Below are 19,533 nucleotides of genomic sequence, written 5' to 3'. Positions count from 1 at the left end.
AACTACTGCCTACTGTATGTGTTTATACTCTGAGCTAACAATTAAATTTACAAAGCAATCCTTTCTTACTTTTCAGGTTTATCACTGCCTTGTCCCCATGCTACCCTTTGATGGGAAATTCCCCATTTTTCAAGTGCATTTTGTGGGGAGGGCATTAAAGTTCAAAATAAAGATTAAAACAATACTATGTGTGCTATAGTCAGTATAATTCTGGACAATGTCCTTTGAGCACAAAATGTTTGGCAGTAGGAGAAGTCATATAGAATGATGGTTAAGATAGCTGATTCGAGCATTGAAATTAACTCATATTCTAAAACATCACTTTGAATAAGTTTCTAATGTCTCACTTCTCCAATTCTCCATCTGTAAAATTGAGATCAGTGGAATTATGGAGACTATGAAATGGGGTGATAGATATAAAGTGCTTAGCACAATGCCAGACACAAGTAAGTTCTTATAATTTTCAGCTATTATGATGATAAGCAACTTTACTTTTTGTTTTCAGTTGTAACTAAGACTAAAATCTCTCCTATGGCTTTTCATTTACCACAGACTTTTCATTGAATACCTATTTCAATATATCACTTAAAATTTACAAGACTTAGGGCTCCTGGGTGGCTCAGTTGGTTAAGCGACTGCCTTCGGCTCAGGTCATGATCCCGGAGTCCTGGGATCGAGTCCCACATTGGGCTCCCCCTTCTCTGTGGGGAGCCTGCTTCTCCCTCTGCCTCTGCCTGCCACTCCCTCTGCTTGTGCTCTCTCTGTCTCTCTCTCTCTATGTCAAATAAATAAAAATAAAATCTTTAAAAAAAATTTACAAGTCTTAGTCTCAAGGCATTAGGCCAAAGGAAAGAAAAAGACATTACGAGCAGAAATAGGAGTCTGATCCAACATGTTATTGGCACCTTCATCCCCTGCTTGTCTCCCTGCCCACCCCCAGCACCTTGCCCATATTGGTAATTAAACTGAAGGAACTGACTTAAAAGAAACACACTAAACTTCCCTCTTCCCTCTTATGTTATTTTAATTGTGTATATTTTGTTTTTAAGCATGGTTCTTTGGGGGAAAACACAATGTGTCTACTATAGAAAAACACATATTCTTTTAGGCAAGTAATTTTAGAAGCAAAAGACGGTCTCCAGGGTAAGAAGATGGAAAAGTAGTGGTATTAGCAGAAGATGGCACAGAACAAATGCACATTTTATAGTGTAAAAGAAAGATATTTTAGCCTCCCTGCCTAAAACAACACTTTGCACTATCAGTTATGCTGAATTGTTGAACAGAATAAAACAGAACCAGCTACAATATGACTGCTTAGAGTGAAAGTCAATAGTCAACTCCTAGGGAGCATCTCGCACTCATGACACACAGCGGCCTAATTGGTCTTCCTATGGTTTGGAAGAAAGGCCTTGAAAATAATTCTGACCTCTTTGAAGCAAATTTATAGACATATAACAGTGCTTTAATCCTTGCATCCTGGAATTGCCAAGGTAATAGAGTATCAGTGGATAAAAGCCTAGTAAGGCAATGATCATCTGATATTCCAACTCTGTGCCAGGCCAATTTGGGATTTCAGTCATTTCCATTCTCTGCACCCTGAACTCCCTTCACACAATGTCTAAAGGGTGTATTTTTCCTTCAAATTTTTTTCCATATTGTCTCCTGATTTCTTTCTTTTCTTTCTTTCTTTTTCTTTCTTTCTTTCTTTCTTTCTTTCTTTCTTTCTTTCTTTCTTTCTTTCTTTCTTTCTTTCTTTCTTTCTTTCTTTCTTTCTCTTTCTTTCTTTCTTTCTTTCTTTCTTTCTTTCTTTCTTTTCTTTCTTTTCTTTCTTTTCTTTCTTTTCTTTCTTTCCTTTCTTTCCTTTCTTTCCTTTCTCCTCTATGTGTCTGAATCTCCACCATGGTATTTTGGGGGTTAACTTCATGAATCCCTTTTTACTTGTTATGATCTAAATTTCTTGAGATCATCTCCTCTTGCTCTGGACTCTGTTTCACCCTCTGTAGCTGGTGCTTCTCTTATACACCTCTCTTTTCCTGTTCATTTACATAGTCTTACATCATCAAACAGTGCTATTCTTACTAAGATCTCTAAAGAAATGAGAAGACATCCATAAAAATTATCACAAAATGATAAATTCTATTTAAAAACTAGGCATGCCAGAACACAAATATCTGTAGGAGTGTTGCCCCTTTTTGAAAAGTTGCAGTGATATTCACAAATGATGATATATCCGAAAATGACATTGGAATTAATTTTGGAACTGGTTTACGATCGTCACAAGAAAATCACCATATTACCTTACCTTAGCTTCATATTTTACCCAGATTAGTATTACTCACCTAATTCACCAGACTGATGCCAAATTCCCTTTGATAGCTTCCAGAGTTCATAGCCTTACCACTTCTGTGAAGGATTTTCAAAAGGAACATATCCTGAAGACAAGTCTGAAGGAGAATTACAAAATTGTTTTTGAGTAATGGAAGCATAATTAAAATGTCTTAGTTCCCAAGTACTTTAGAAGGGAAAACTCCCTTTTAGATAAGGGTAAATTCCCTTATTTCTGGTAACACATTGCATTTACTATTTTATAGTTACATCATAAGAGCCAACTCAAAAGTTCTGTTACTTTAATTATGTTTCAGTACACAGTGCACTTAGAACTTTTAATCTGTATATGTGGAAGATACACTCTTGATAATAACAATGTGTCTGTCTTATTGTCTCTAGGACTATACTTGATAAAAAGGAACTACTAGAGTTTGCTCAACTTGGCTGTTACTTGGAATATGATCTCTTTGGGACCGAACTCCTTCATTACCAATTCAACCCGGATATCGACATGCCCGATGATAATAAAAGAATCAGAAGGTAAATATGATGAAATCTCTGATAGCATTCCCTTTTACCAGCCCTTTTTGAATCATATCTGGGCGGGTATTAGCAAAGATTCAGAAAACAGTATGCAGGCGGAACCAGAGACTTGCAGAAAAAAAGTATCAATGCTGTTGCAGGCAGAAAATCTCTATATATTATTTCAAGAAGCAAATGAGTCATCTTAAGTAGGCAAAAGCTTAGCAGAGCCTTAGAAGTTCAGTGCAGATGGGCAGCTGACAAGAAACAGATAATACTTAACCCCTGCCATGACAATAAGAGAACAAAGATGTTTTCCTCTTTTTATCCTTAATCAAGTAAGCTGTTTCTTTCCCATGTTGCCCACACTGAAGCCCTCACCTCCTACAATGAATTTCTGAAATGCTTTATAAAAAATATTCACTACAGAGATGATTGAAACTTAAATGCTGTAAGTCGAACGTCTAAAGATGAAACATCATAGAAGATCTAACCCCTCAAAACTGTCTAAGCGAATAATTATACGAGTCATTCTCTGCAACCATGTGGAAAATTTAGGGGGTCAATGGTGGATGGCTACCAGTTTGTCTTGGTTACGTGGCGATGTGAACCCTGAATGCACCAAGTTAGGGAATCTGGGAGGAGAAACAGATTTGGGATTAACAAGGATGCCTGGTTTGGGAGCATCTAAGAGTTGCTATCCAGTGAAGCCATGGATAAGGGCATGAAGCTCAGGGCAGAGATCTGGACTCAGACATAAAAGTGGGCATCTTCGGTCTGTATGTCATGTTTGGCAGCATGGGAATGAATGAGGTCACTCAGAGAAGACAATGAAGACCGAACCCTGGGGAACACTGATATTTAAGGAATGGACTCAGGAAGAGTCACTCAAGGACAGATTGAAAAGTTTTCAAAGTGAGAAGAATATCAGGGAAATGTGTTGTGGTGGGAGTCGGTGTGGGACAATGCTTAAAGCAGAAGGGCTTGGACACCTGAGAGGTGGCAGGCATCAACTGAGGTAAAGGCTGAAAGTGTCCACTGGATTTCATAGGCTGGAGATTCTCTTGCACAGTCAGGAAGTGCAGTCTCCATAGACAAGGCTTGAGGAGTAAGGAGGGGGTAAGGAAGAGGAGAGAGAATGTGGAGGGTACTCTTTCAAGAAGCTTGGTAGTAAAGGGAAGCAGGGGTGTAGGGCCAAACAGGAAGCCACGGCAGGATCGAGGGAAGGTTTTGTTAAGAGTTGAGCAATGTTTATGTGCCTGAGAGCAAAAGCAGAGAGACAGAGACAGAGGCAGAGACAAATCCCGGGAAGCAGTACTCATTCTACAGCGCTGTTATGGAATTTATATGAAATAAAGTATGCAGAGTTTTTATGTGAGTGTCTGGTGCAGAATATGAAAATAGTCAATCGATGCTAACTTAAAACAATCTGCAGAGAGGAGCTACAGAGCAAGGCTTCTAAGGAGACAAACAGATGGAATCTGAGAAGCAAGCAGAAAGTCGGTTGAAAGGGATAAGGCAAGCAATGGGGTGAATGCAGAGAGATGTCGTGGTGAGAACAGGAAACTGAGGACATATGGCCACCCATGTTCGGTAGTGTCCCTGTGAAGTAGACTTGGTTATCTTCTGAGAAGGAAGGATCAGATTCAGGGCAGGACCTCATAGAAGAGGAGGGAGGCTGGGAATGGATGCTGAGGCAATGCGAGAGACACTGATGGGACGTGTCGTGTGTGAGACCCACGTGAGGCTCAAGGTCATGACTGCATGACTGCACAGTGGCACCAATGCACATGATGTGGTGATTATTTCCACCCAAAACGTTGTGTATTTTGGTAGTAAGACCAAGGAAGCTTTGAGGAGAAGCAGAAAATGTCAACAGTTAGAGAGAGGGCTGGGATTCTGTCTTCGAAAACATGGCTGACAACTGGGGGAACAGGGGTGGGGTTGAGTGAGGGTCACGAGGTCCAAGATGGAGGAAAGAAGGTATAGAGAAAAATGGGAAGATATAGGAATAATATAGCTTGAGTGAAGTGGGAGAATGTATACAGAAGGAGGTGAGTGAAAAGGTAGAAGGATGTAACCTGGGGTTACATCCCCACACAGAGTGGGGAACTGAAGATCGAGATTTCAGAGAGGAAGTAGTCTTCTGTGATGACAAGGCCCAGAAAGTGGTTATGGGTGTAGAAAACCATTTGGAATACGAGTAAAGAAAACTGGCCTACAGAAGGGATGTCCAGAAACTGAGGCTCAAGCAGCAATAGTAGGACATATACACACACGGGAGTTGAGGGAAAGATCTAGAGCCGGTGGCCACAGTTGGGACAGCCTTCAGCTCTTACCCTGGGCAGTCAACCTTTACACCTGTGTGCCTTCTGCTGTCCCTGTGTATGGTCACTCCTCCTTGATGCTTCGAGTTTCATATCCTCAGGGAGAGCTAGCTGATCCATGTAACTCTAGCTATGTCAATATGGAGATGCTCGCCTGTAGGTGAGAACTGACCTGACCAGGGAAGCTAGGTCTTTTAAAAATTTTTTTACACCACTGAAATCAGTTCTTTGATACACTGGTTTATTGTTTCTTTTTTGTTTGTTCATTTTGTGTTATGATTTTAACTTATGTGCCCTAGGAGCACCATTCAGTAGAGGCAAACACGTGTCCCTTTGGCCCCTGTACCATACTCAGAGGTGAATATTCTCTGGAATTTAAAGTGGGCGGTGTTTTCTCATCTTTCATGATCTCAAAACCATGGTTTCCTGAGGAATGCCCTCAGTACATGTTTTATAATTCATCTTAGAAATAGGAAGTTTCCTTTTAGGACCTGCTTCCTTTTCCTAAGCCCCTTTGTGGCAGTGAGCTGTATCTTTGGTATCTTTAGAAGGAACCCTATGCCATCCATGAGGCTCCTGGACCTTGAATAAGGAGAGGGGGTCTGCAGAGGGGTCTAGGAAGGAAGTATGGGGGGGGAAGGACAACCGACACCTCATCTCATATTCCTTCTTAGCAACTTTTGGCTATTAATTCAAGAACAAGAATTTCATTCTGATCAGCTTTCCTTGAACCAAATGTAAACATTCCAGATATATTTCTATACAACAAAATATATATGTAATATATGTGTGTTTATGTCTGTCTATGTATGTATATATACTTAATTGTCCTTAAATGAAAATCATGCATTAGGTCACTTGACTTAAGTCCAGCTCACGGTAATTACTGAATTAACTTTCGGGACGGGGTGTGCTCTGGTACCCCCCTGCCTCCCCTCCTTTGGGCACCTGATTTTCATCATCCATTGGCAGTCCTTTTCTGAGCCTTAGTCATCTTATAGCTCTGAACTCCAAGAACATAGAAGCACGCTTCTGCCTACCTCTGGTTTTCAGCACCAGAAATTCTGTGTCTAACACCTGTTTTCAATCTTATGCTCCATTTCTCAAATCTTATTATATCTCTGCCTTTTCACACTTTGTAGTCTCTCTCTAATATTTGTTTGCAAAACAGTAACTCATTTGTATTTCTATAATTACTGTCATATTTGTCTTCTCATCTACAGTGGTTCCTTCCTTCTGCCGGCATCTCTGGAACTACTGTTCTTCCATACAATGGCACAGCACAAGAGAGGAGCTTTTATTCTAAGAGTGGCCAAGCTAGGGCACCTGGGTGGCTCAGTCGGTTGGGCATCTGCCTTCAGCTCAGGTCATGATTGCACGGTCCTAGGATCACGTCTCATATCCGGCTCCCTGCTCAGCGGGAGTTTGCTTCTCCCTCTCCCTCTGCCCGTCCCCTCTGCTCATGCTCTCTCTCTCTCTCTCTCTCTCAAATAAATAAATCTTAAAAAAAAAAAAACCTCTTTAAAAAAAAAAAGAATGGCCAAGTTATATCTTGATAGTCAGGAGGTCATTATGTTTGCAGCACCATGGCAGTAGCTTTCTCATGAGAGAACTAGTCTCCACATGCTTGACTTAATGAGTTCTAAGGGTTCTCCTTTTTCAATGAGTATCTTATCCATTATACTCTTTCCTTACTACTTCACAATTCGATAACTTTGGGTTTCAGGGTATGGCACGAGGCCACATATGGGAATTTGTTTATCCATCTGTAATAACGTGACATCATTTTTTTTTTTTTTTTACTCAGACAAGGAAAAGAGACAAAAACTTTGGGAAATGCTCAGAAAATAAAGGGGGGGGGAGGTGTACCCTAAAATTTCTGGGAATGTGATGCTCCTTTTCAGTTGGTGATCAGGGTTTGTTAAACTAAGTTCCAGCAATGCGTATGCATTCTGTCAAATGTTCCTCTTTTTTCATAAATGATGATATAACTCAGAGCATTCCCTTAAGGAGAGTCTGTTCCAAAAGTAACATCAGATCAGAGCTTTTGGACACTATACAAATTTTAAAGAGGTAAATATCCATGGCGGAACAAACAGAAGTCCAAGTACTTACAGGACACGCGCGGGTACACATTACATGAACACAGATTTCTAGACAAAAAGGCTCAGGGTGGCTTTTCTCTGGCACTTGCTTTCCTCTGATCTACAAACACAAGATCTCATCTTCAATTATAATTTTATTTTAAAATGTATGTTCTCGGAGGGCAAAGCTTTGTGCTTGAGGTTTTTGTGCAGTGGCCCACAATGTGCTTATTTTAGTCATTATTAAATATGACTCATGCACTGGATGGAAAGAAATGTCACAGAAACAAAAAGGATACCTTTTAAATAATTAGCCCTTGGAAGAAGGTGCTGTCCAACCATCTAGATTCATTTGGGAATCCAGAGACTGACAAGACTGTGTAGAGAATGCCAGAGAAAAGCATTGTCTCCAAGTTGCACCTCCTGCCATCAGCGACTGGTGGAAGTCACGACGGACAGTGCCCAGAGTCCAGACACACACAGATGGTAGCTGTCAGGAGGTGACTCACACTGTAGATTACAGCATTTAACAAAGCAAAGAGGACTAGATGTTTAGACAGAAGTGGGAAAGCCATTCTCTAGGCAACTGGCTATAAATTTAAAGGAACAGCTCAATATTTATAACAATCTTGTTGAGATAGAAGGAAGATAGAGTCAATTGTTGTTGGTTGATTTAATCCAATGCTCCAAGACGACTCCTAAGTCAAAATTCCCATAGACTTCGAAGGGACCAAATACCTAAAGATACAGAGGTACCTGTGCTGACCTTTTTAAAATGACCATCTAGCTGATCATATGCCCTTCACTTTCAAACCAACAGATTTTACTCTCAGAATGTCTTACTTGTACGAAGATTCCTTTTGCTTCCCTGTTTTAATCACAAATTGCCATTGATTGTATTTGCTAGAAGAAAGGGAAGAGAGACAGAGAAAGACACAGAGAGAATGGGATCTGGAAAATGGGTCCACTAAGAGAGGTATGTTAGAGCGGAGAGCTGGATACAAATCCAGAACAAAGTTACTCTGGGAAATGCCAAAGCGGCTGTTCATTCAGACTGCCTATTAGAAGCTGTTTTTAATGCAGTATTGCAGGCATTGTCATAAATACCACAAGCTAGAAATTTCTGTGTGCATGGAATAAGGATCAGGTTCCTACTAGGATGCAATACTATCTTTATCATCACCACGCAATATTAAGGGTCTCCCACTACACGTGCCATAGCGGAAGGCAGTATGAGTAAAACGTTTAAAGCACCCTGATAATTTTAAATGTGAGACCAATGCCATATAATGAGTCAACATTTTTCACAGAGTGCGTCTTCTGGTGGATGAGGGCTATGAAGATCGAATTCTGATGGCGCATGACATACATACAAAGCATCGGCTAATGAAATATGGAGGTCACGGCTATTCTCATATACTTACCAACATTGTTCCTAAAATGTTGCTTAGAGGTATCACTGAGAATGCACTTGATAAGATACTAATAGAGAACCCTAAGCGATGGCTAACTTTCAAATAGGATGGTTGTTTATGAATTCACACCTTGAGCATAAAGCTTGCAAAGAACATTTTCCAGGGATTTCAAACCCACTGTGAGATATTAATCAGACCTCTCTGTAGGACTAATGGCGGGTCATTTCCTTTTTATGAGAATTAAAAGAGTTTTGCCTTCTCAGAAACCACTATTACCTCTGTACCTTTAGGAAATTACTGACCTAATTGAGCCCTATTGTTCTGCCTTCACAAAATAAATACAGAAATATCTATTTCCAAACAGTGACTTACAGTCTGTATCCCCTTAGGGGAGTTTTGTTTTGTTTTGTTTTCTTAATCTATCAGCTGCACTACTTGAGAAAATTTAAAGTGTTTCTAGTTAAATTACCCCCTTCTGGAGCAATCTAATGTTTCTTGTAATATTGATGATCCTACTAATTATCCTGCTGTTCTTTAATTAATGCTTAATGAATAATACGGTACTTTAAAATAGCTTCAGCAGCAAGGGAAGTTAAATTTTGAGGCTTTTTTTTCCCAAAGGATACTGTAATACAATTACCAATTCACAATGGTAAAAAGATTGTGTAAGCTTAATTATATGCTGTCTACTTTATCTATATTTACTGATAATAAATCAGTTTTGTTGCCTGTGGCTTCCCAGTATCCATTTTTGCTATAAAACTTTGTTGTTTTAAAAAAATTGTATAAGGGAGCATGAACACATAATAGTGATTTATAAAAATTCAATCATAAAAGTCAAAATATATTACATAATATAGTTTAATGAATCATTACATTTATAATAACAAAGGCCACAGTTTAATTAATAATATATAATGGAAAAAAAAGAGAAATATTTGCCTTATCTATATTCCCTTTATTTCCTTTACGTTTTGTTTTTCCTTGGGCCTAAACAGAGAAAATAATGCTTAGTTATCTGAAGAAAAGGTCAGATCTATTAGAAATGACATTCTGATTCTAGAGTCTACTCTTCAAAAGGTACCCAGCCCTGATGTTTGGTGTAAATAAAGCCTTTTTAAAACCCACAGAAGATGTGCACTGCTGTTTACAAATTAATTTTTTGGTTGATTCCTCATTATGCTATTTGTTACCTCCCCCCTCCCCCAAAAAATCTCCAAACCCTTGCTACCAATTCCTCTTTGATAAATATATATTGTTAAACAGAAATAAATCCATTGCAACTCCTTTATGAGTTATCCAACATATTAGAAAGGCCAAACAGAATTAGTCACTCTTCTTGATGAATGGGCTAAGTGATTTTAATCATAAAAATCATGACAGTTACTCAGACCAAGGCATTTAAACCAAGTCAACAGCACCTTCAGATGGGAACACCATGCGTAACTCTTTTGGAAAGTTAGGGTTTTCTAAATACAAGATATTTCCGTGGATCAAAGGTGATCAAGCTTTCTGTGTATTAGAACAGAAAGTACCCAAGAGGGACAAGCCAGGAGAACAAACTAATTCCTTTCAATGAAAAAATGCAAATGTCCTTCACCAGTAAAACAAGCAGATTCTTAAATCCCCGTTTTTCAAATCTACTTGTTCAAAGAGTCTTCAAAGCCAACTGAGAGGGGGGACAGATTTTTCATTGTAACAGTGCAAGCTGTCTGATAGTCAGGATCTATTAACATGCATTTTTAACCCTTTTCTTAGATTAAAGAGGTGACTTTGGGCAGTGTATTTTAACCAGAGGGAAATGATCTGCACTACTCTCAGCATCTACTTTCCTGTCAGCTTTAATCCACCTGAGAAAAAAGAAAAAAATGGATAATTCAAGTGCATACAATTCATAAACATTGCAAAAGAGAGCCACTTTGTTTCTGCAGTCCTAATATTAACAGTCTGCCACAGAATGCAGTGCAAGTATTGATTGGCATATGGTAATAAAGAAGCCATAGGCTTAATTTACAGACCTGTGATGTATAGAGCATTTTAACCTAATAAAATTTAATTTTCTGGGTAACTCTTAAAAGAGAAATCACTTAAATTATTTTGCTATTCCATATACTTTTGTAATCCAAAATATATTTCGATCCAAAATAATTCAAATAATTTATGCGTGGTGTGTGAATATATACACACACTTTTTTTTTAAATTAAATTTTTGAGGCTATACAGCCACTGTGCCTATGGTCTGAAGCCATGTATATATTATATTTGATTTAACATGTGTGTGTGTGTACACACAAATACATGTATATGTAGCAGGTATTGGTATAAAATATATACACTTTGTTGTCTTATTGGTTGTATGTGAAATTGTTCATTTTGAAATAACCTCGGGCCACGACTCGTAGCAACTATTTGAAGGCCTTACTTAGTGTCCCCTTGGTGACTCATGCAGTAGCTCAAATTAAACCATTGTGCATTGGGTTATGAATAACCTTTTGTTCCAAAGAAGGCAAAAGCCTCAGTCTGATTTAACACCAAAGAATAAATTTCTCTGACTTTCTAAGTAAATCTAAACGCATTCTATTGACAAAATGGACACACGGGGGATTTTCTAAATACCATACATAATTACACATTTTCACACTTAGAGGGTAATCCTATGATACAATTTCAATCTCTATTTTTAAAGACTATCACCAGAAAAGAGAGAAAAGAAAACTCGTAAGAAAAAGAAAATGTGAAAATGATCATAGGCTTGGGAATTCCCTCAAATCCAGAAAATTCCAGGTTAAGGCTTGAAGTTGAATCATTCCCAGGACTAGCTCTAAAGTTAACAAAAGTACAAGGCAAACAATTTCTTTGGGGACAAGCAGCATTATTTCAATCAGACCTTCTCCTGCAGGGTAAAATCATCCTCCCCACACTGTGAATGGACTCCAAGTATCATAATAAGCAGGTGAACTCACAAGAACCAAAGCTGACATATGGATAAAAGCAGCAAGATCACAGTACACCAAAGTATCATATATATTGGAGAAATAATTCAGTGTCTTAGATTTTTCTATAAAAATTTGTGATCTATATAGGACTTCATTCACATGGACACTAACGATAAGGAGGAGTATTTGCTTTGGCGGTAGTGGATAACACATCTGCTTATCTTGCTTTTAATTTTTTTTTTTTTTTTTACATAATGTTTCTGAGTATACAGATGTGAGTCAGGTAGCATTTGAATTCCCCACATATACACAACCGAGGTGCCCCGCAACCGGCATCCCCTGGGATCCTTGATTCACTGACGTTAGCCATCCGAATCCAGTGTCCAAACTCAGAATAATAAGCTTAGTTTCTGCGTTATCAGTCAGCATAAATAATAAATCCAGAAAACGTGCTGTATTTGTTGTTATTCCCTCCGTGGGCTTTCCCGCCATCTAATTTGATGTACACTTCGTCTCCTGGCTCCAAATGAAGAACGACACTGTTACTGGCGTAGTCGTAATTCTGATCAGCGTCTTGGGCGATGGCGCTGGCTCGCACCTATGTGAAACAAACAAGAATTAGAACCTGTAGGAGACAACTCTCGGGTTGTCCTTGCTGCCATTCACACAGCATCGGAAGCCGACCTGTGCTGTGGCACGGAATTCGGCATGGGCGTCGGAGCTCCGGGAGGATATCTTTCTAAGAGTCTCATCTGCGTCGCTGGAAAGGAGCAGAAAGATTGTAAGGTGCTATGGCAAGGGTCGGTCCAGCAGCCTTCTCCTACTGTGTGCTGTAAACAGCGCACATCACGCTATCCCCTTCCTAAATCAGCACTTTTTCTCATTCCTTGAATCTCTAGGCCCAATCACTTCTTGAAATGGAAATAAGGGTAACTTTTGTGCATTTTAATTTAAGCCAATTAGCAATATTCTAAGCAGCTGTTTACGAGGACAGAGGTTCAATCTGAACTTCAGCTGGGTCCCCACGCTTATTAGAAAATGGAGATCCTTGGCAGTTGAGACTCAGAGAAATAACATGACTCCAACTCTACTATATAGGGAGGGAAAAAAAAAGAAGAAGAAGAAGAAAGCCTTTTGATTGGGGGCTTTCGAAATCTAATTCAGGTAAAGCCTTTTTTTTTTTTTGCCAGAAACCCCCGTTTAAAATGTCATCTAAGTTTGCAGGGTTCATTTTGTTATTTGTGCCTTTTTATTACTTACCTGTGATGTGTGCACTTAAATAAATTATTTAATTTTGACATATCTAAAAGTTATAGTAGGAACTAAGCTTTGAGGCCTCTAAAATTTCTAACATTTTTTAATGATGTGATTGAATACCCTGTTCCATTTAGGTGATTCTGAAAATGTGTGGTTTGCTTTGAGGATGGAAGTTGCCTATAATCCACTCGTGCTGAGCCTGTGATCTTATTAGCGGGTTGATAGACATTTGCAAACAGTCAATTTGCCTATCATTTCAAGTAATATGGACATTCTGTCACATCCTCAACTCAAATTAGGCTTCAGATTCATTTAGCTATATTTTGATTCTGCCTTGAAAAAAATTTCAATAGGCACACTTGTATTTGATTTACTTCAGTAAAACATCTTCTACTTTGTGGCTTGTTCCTATTCTACTATAACGGTATTTCCCCAAATAACATAGCAAGTGATTTAGTGGTTTTGTAAACCTGCATTATGTAATAATGCATGACTTGGGGTACAATATGCTGGATGGATTTTATCACTTGGCAAAATGAGGGAAATGAGACATGTGAAGAATTTCCATGCATTTCTTTCAAAACTTAAATGATAGGTTTTCAAGTTAAATTTTCATGTGGTATGCTCTCACATTAATGCTGAAATGTTAAAAAAGGAGAAGGCTCTTTGACACTGCTGAACTTGTAAAGTAATTTGAGTAGTATTTTAAAAATTTCTTTCTGGATATTGTATGGCAGAAGGAGAAAGGGGCTTAAAGGATTTAGAATTGCTTAACACTGTGCTGACATTAATACAGTGAATGCAATATACCAGGCAATTAGGCTCCGAAACACTGACTCAAATATATACACCAATTCAATGAGGTGATCTGTTTGGACCGTTAAGTAATAATAGAATTTAATGATATAATACTTCCTAGAAATTAATCAGAAGTTTGTAGGAGTTGAGTGCTTTGATTCATTAATTTCATCTAGTCATTAATTCCCTGGGAAAAAAATCTACAAGGAGGATAGCGTTGTTACGACCTCACCTTTTTTTTTTTAACACGTGGACTTCTAATGGGTGAGAAAAATTAAAATACAAATTAGTAATTAGCTATGTCAGTAATATATTAATTAATTAGCAATCCATAAATATGCTTTTCAGCTATTATTAATAAGCAGACACATTTTATTTAGTGCTTTAGGTATTTAATATATGCTCTATGGGTATTGTGCTGTAACACTGTTTTCTATATAAAGGCATTTGGGAACCAGTACTCATTAAAATCCCTTGATTTTGAAACAATAGTCTTAAATATATATATGATGCAGTTTTGATTCTACAGGGTATAAGCAAAAAAATCATGTAAATGTGACCATTTTTATTCTGTAGGTACGACCACAAAAACTTACAAATGCATTATTGTGATTCCACAGACTAGAAGGTTACCTTATGGTTTTTCACTTCCTTTGTTGTCTGATTGCTTTTTAATGAAAGTTATTCTCTTAAGATTTTAACCTATCCTGTACCATGAGACTTTCCCAATTAAATAACTGCCATACTCCAGTGTACTTTGCATGATTTTAGTATGCCTGCTCACCTGATCCTACTCTAAAGGTATAACGGAACTTGAAATTTCAGACTCTAGTAATCAGCTTGGTGACTTCCAACAATTCTCCCTTTAAGCCATCAAACTACTGAGGAAGGTAATGCATCCACCTTGGAGACTATTTTCAGGTTCCTAAATGTACACCGATTTCAGCATTTTCTCCAGGACTATGATGCATCCTTTCCTTAGCCTGATATTTCTGCCTAAATGTACTCTACTATCTTTTCATATTATAAGTTAACTATTTAGATCCTGCTTGATCTGTAGTGTGTGTTTCACCGCTTTTAAAAAGATAATGTTAATTTGACATTTTGTTAATCTCGCTAATGAATGAATATCAACCCACAAACTATTGTTTCCAACATATCTCATGTTCATTGATGCTATAAGTAATTAATGCATTCTAATAATAAAACCGGGTCTTTAATTATTTTATAGTTCTAATCTCGAGCCACTTTTAGCTTTTATTATAGTGGCTTGTTATAGTGGTATTACAGTGACTGTATTCACATAGCAATTTTTGAATTCAGGTTTTCTGCTACAGGTATACAAACACATCAAAATTATATTTCCTGTCTCTCTGTAAAGCCATCCGAGTCCAACTTTTACCTTTCATATGCACTGTCATGGGCTCTCAACAAATGGTATGATTAATTTTGGGTTGACGGTTTCAGGCAGAATATGAGAACTGTGATCCTTTTAGTGGCATGTTTGGGAGAACATAGGAGCTCGTGTGGCTTTAGCATTATCTTATTAAGGAGGGTTTATCATTAGAGACAATATTTATGGTAACATTTGCTAATTTAATTAATTGCTACTGGTGCTCTCATAATTTCATTTTCTTTGTACTTCTGTGGAATCATAAACAAAAGGTTAAGGGGTGCATCAGGTTAATTTACTGGCCTTTGATGTTTCCATCTGTGATCCTGCATTCAACACAAAGCATAAATAAAATGGTTCTCATATGGTTACAGTCCAGAGGCATTCCTCTATCCTAGAGTAAACTGCATTTTTAGTTTAATTTTTGTGCTTCTCAAATCCACCTAATCCATTGAACATTACACTGACACGGATCTCTGAGTTTCTGTTTTATGAAAACAAATTAGGTCTGCTCAGGGGGGGAAACTGCCATTCTAAGAAGTGATCAGATAAGAACATTAACTGAAAATCACTGATAAACTATTTATTTAATATTAATAAAATAAACTTTATAAAATATTTCTCATTTGCAGCTGTCTACAGATCAGACTTTACAAAATTATTCTAAGGATAAAATTCCTTCACATTAATATTTTAATAACGATTTTCCAAAATAGTCCATGCTGAAGTTGAAAATATATTGTTTGCTGCTACATATATTTTTCTGAATTGCTTGTTGCACACCTTTTGAAGAAGTAACAGCTTAATAATGCCAATGGAGAGCTTTATACATGATAAGGTCAGCTGGTTTGCCTTATTTTTTTTCCTGGTCCTCAGAGAATGTGCATGCTAGGATGATACAAAGGAGCATTCTACTCTTCAAACAATGAAATAATTTTAAAAACAAAATGCACCTAGAACATGTATATAAAATGGTTTTCTTGGAATCAGTTCGATATACCTGGGCTCAGCAGTTGAGATAGCAACCTTTAAACTAATTTAAATGTTTCATTCCCTGATTTTTCATGCAGTTGAAATTTCCAGATATTTAAAGATGTGTTTTTATTCAGTGGCTGATAAAACTCGAATATTATTCCATCTTAATTAAAACCTCTAAAAACAATCCTTCAGCCTGACAGTATTTTCCAGACCTAACCTTTGAGTCAGAAGAGAGCCAATTTGTAAATAAATGGGTGCCGCATAGCTGTCTGCTAAGGGGCTTTTCAGAAACCATTTTGTAAACGTGATACAATAGCTCTATTTTGGCACAATGAGTCATGCCCTTTTTAGCCATTCCCCTACAACTATCTCACTGCTCTGTAAATAATTTTTCTTTATCTTAATATTATTTTTGTGCATAATAACTATCATAAACAACCCTGTCAGTGCCTCCTGGTGGCCATTTCCCCCCTCCTTTTTTTTTTTCTTTTGGTTCTACCTGTCCTGTGGGGTCCTTGAGCTATTTATTTCTAAATTCTTTTAGAAATGAGGGGTAGGAGGAGCGGGGAGGGACAGGATTTTTTTTGTCCTTTCCTTCTTATACATTTAGAATATTTGTCTTTCACTTTTTGAGAAAAAAAAAAAAACCTGATACTGAATTGGGTCTTTGGAAGAAATCCTGCCTTAATGCTGCTTAATAGAAACCTGGGTTGTAACTGAAAAGGCCTGAATTCAAGGGGCGGGTGACCTGAGCCCAGTAGCCCTCGTTAAATCTAAGTTGGCCATTCCCTGTGCCACCCAGTAGGCGAAATTAAAGCCAGAGAACTCAGCCCAGACTGCAGGCTGCGGGTCGCAAGGCCTCGCCCAGAGCGCGGCTGCTGATTCAGCGCGAGCCTCAGGTCCGGTGACACTTTCCGGTAGTTACAAATACTATTTTCCTCCTCTAAGAGACCAGACACACTTTGGTTTTGCAGTGACCGCGAGTTTCTTAAGCAAGCGGTAAAGTGGCCGCAGCATAAACCTGCAGACCCATGGACCTAGTGGCAGAGCCGACCAGCCCAAGAGAGCAAGTCCAAGGGCTCAGGGCTAATCCGAGGCGAGCGCACAGTCAAGGCCGAGGCAACTGCCTTGTGAGAAGGCAGGGTTGGAAAGACCCTCACGCAGGCGGCCCAGGGGCTCCCTGACGGTGAGGCCCATCGCCCCGGGGCTGGCTCGGCCTCTGGCCCTCCTAGCCTCTGCCTGTGCAGCCTCCTACTCCAGCCAGTGGAGTCTGGGTTCTGTGTTTGGGTGCGTGTTTTGCTGAGTACACCCATGAGTCTCAACTTTCTCTTTTGTTATCAGCACTCATTACTTCTCCCCCGTGTTCTCCTTGAGCTGAAATCTAAACCGCGGTTTGTGCCTTGAATTTGACGGTATGCTTGTTTCCCGGGTCTGGGACGCCGCAGGGGCCTTGCGACCGCGAGTCCCCGGTCCCTCTTCGGCCCTGGACGCGCCACACTTGAACTCGCTCCTTCGGGTCCCTTCTTTCTCCCGCGGGCCCCTTTCTCCCCCGAGTTTGTCACCCTGGCACGCCCATTTCGGGGCTGCCCCAGCCCTCCTATTCCAGGCAAAGCCTGAGAGCGACCCCACGCCGCTGAGGATCCCACAGCCGGGGGTCGCCTCCTGCTCCGGACTCCCTGGTGCACAAGCTGTCCAGGGGACCGAGCTCCCGGCTTCCCTACCCTCGAGGGTCGCGCTCACACTCGCGCGCTCTGAGTGCAGGTCCTAGCTTGGGAACCGCCCTCTCCAGGCCTCCGGGCACCCGCTTTGGCTCACGACCCCCGCCTCCCCAGGGAGTAATAGCCTCCCCTCAGCTCCGCGCCCGGGAGCCCGGCTGCCTTGCCCTTCCTCCGCGGGCTCCCACCCCCATTTCCGGGGTCTCCTCCCTCTTGCCTGCACCTTCCCGCGCTCCCTCCCCGCCCACCCCGCTGCCTGCCGGCGCTCACCTGGTTGTTTTTGCAGAGATCAGCCCACATGCTGGTGCCGTCCCCTCCGCGCATCAGGACGTGGTAGGTGAAGAAGTAGATGCCCGGGATAGAGCAGGTGAACTTGCCCGTGGTGGGATCGTAGTGGTTACCGAGGTTGGTGACCACGTCGTCGAACTTGAGCACCTCGTAGCCTTCGTGCTGCCGCTTGAGGCCGGCGTAGAAGGCGATCTTGGGCACCGTGCTGTAGGTGGCGGCACTGATGGCCCCGGCCGCATTCAGGCCGGGCGCCCCGGGCGGGCCCGGCAGGCCTTGGCGGCCGGGCTCGCCCTTCTCGCCCGGAGGGCCCACGGGACCCGGCGGCCCGGGCTCACCGGGGGGCCCACGCGGGCCCGCCTTCCCCGGCCTGCCGGCCTCGCCTTTGGGGCCCTGGATGAAGGTGGGCAGGGACTGCATGAGGCCGCGGTCGGGCGTGGCGGCGGTGCTGGGCGCCTTCGTGCCCCCATAGGGGTCGCAGACCATGCGGCAGGTGCCCAGCATCTCGTAGTGCGCCGACGTGCCGGCCGAGCTCACCAGCACCGGGATGAGGATGACCAGCAGCAGCACCATCACCACCCCCAGCGCCCCGGCGGCGATCAGGCGCCTCCTGCTGCCCACCAGCCGGCTCAGCGCGGGGCGATCCTCTTGTCTGCTTTTGGACAAAATTTTGAAGGTTGGGCGGGGACCTCCTCAGAGCCGAAAACAACCCCCTGCGAACCCCAACTCCCCTGGGCGGGCGCGCGCCGGCCGCTCCCCGCCTGCTCCCGCTCCTGCTCCCCCTGCTGAAGCTGCGGCTGGGGAGGGAGCTCGGACGCCAAGTGACTTGAGCTGAAGTCCCGGGCTGGGGGTGGGGGCTGGGGGAGGGGTGCGCAGGGCGCCCTCTCGCCTCCCGCGAGCCCCTTCGCACCTGTGGCTGCCGCCGGCGCCGGCGCGGCCACCCGGAGGGCAGAGCCTGCCGCCGCCTCTCGTGCTGGCCCGGGCAGCTCACACTTTTATGCAGCCGCTGCCTGCGATCGACTTTTCCGTTTTTGCCGACTGCGCCAGTTCGCACCAACTTTCCGTCTGAAGTTGCCTTTTTCTGCCTCCTTCTTTCCTTCTTTCGCTTGCTCCGTTCGCCCTTCCACTGCCTTTCTCCCCCTCCTTTGCCACCACCACAACTCTAATAGATGCGCACCCCCAACGACCGGCGCTGGCCGCGAGAGCTCGGGCCAGCCGCCCCCCGGGTGCGCGGAGCCGCGGCGGCGGGCACGGTCAGCTCGGCAAGGCTCCGGGCTGGAGCGGAGGAGCTAGCGAGCAGCGGCGAGCGCCTCGCCGCCGGGAGCGGAGCGAGAGAGACACTGAACGCAGAATTCTGCCTGGGTACCACCTGCCAGGAGAAGAGGAGGCTGACAAACGCGCGCCGGAGCAATTTATAGGCACCCAAGGCACAGAGGAAGGGGAGCCGCTTTGGCATCTCACTGTAGCATCTGCTCTGCTCATCCCACTCAGAGAG

At 41.8% G+C, this 19,533-nt stretch overlaps 2 protein-coding genes across 4 annotated transcripts in view; one reads left to right on the top strand and one right to left on the bottom strand.

Annotated features, from left to right (window-relative positions):
* PTER (phosphotriesterase related) overlaps nt 1-9,137 on the top strand; it is a 66,231-nt gene extending 57,094 nt beyond the window's left edge. For both annotated transcript variants that reach the window (XM_025853426.2, XM_025853427.2), the window contains exons 4-5: nt 2,728-2,868; nt 8,572-9,137. In XM_025853426.2, the coding sequence (XP_025709211.1) occupies nt 2,728-2,868; nt 8,572-8,782 (352 nt within the window). In that variant the 3' untranslated portion in view covers nt 8,783-9,137. The remainder of the gene's footprint in view (nt 1-2,727; nt 2,869-8,571) is intronic.
* A 578-nt stretch (nt 9,138-9,715) lies between these two features.
* C1QL3 (complement C1q like 3) lies at nt 9,716-19,437 on the bottom strand. 2 transcript variants are annotated; one of them, XM_073879870.1, is made up of 3 exons: nt 18,949-19,437; nt 18,024-18,690; nt 9,716-12,210 (listed from the first exon to the last, which is right to left on the bottom strand). In XM_073879870.1, the coding sequence occupies exons 2-3, from the start codon at nt 18,609-18,611 to the stop codon at nt 12,031-12,033; spliced, it is 768 nt and encodes a 255-aa protein (XP_073735971.1). In that variant the 5' UTR covers nt 18,612-18,690; nt 18,949-19,437; the 3' UTR covers nt 9,716-12,030. The 2 variants fall into 2 exon arrangements, with proteins under 2 accessions (XP_073735971.1, XP_025709218.1); XM_025853433.2 differs by having other exon boundaries at nt 18,024-19,437.
* Between the last annotated feature and the right edge of the window lie 96 nt (nt 19,438-19,533).

This window comes from Callorhinus ursinus, unplaced genomic scaffold, assembly GCF_003265705.2.
Source record: "Callorhinus ursinus isolate GAN/ISIS: 27379988/994484 unplaced genomic scaffold, GSC_fseal_2.0 scaffold36, whole genome shotgun sequence".
In the NCBI taxonomy this organism is placed as follows: domain Eukaryota; kingdom Metazoa; phylum Chordata; class Mammalia; order Carnivora; family Otariidae; genus Callorhinus; species Callorhinus ursinus.
Note: the sequence above shows the minus strand (reverse complement) of the source record. Positions and strands in the feature narration are given on the sequence as shown.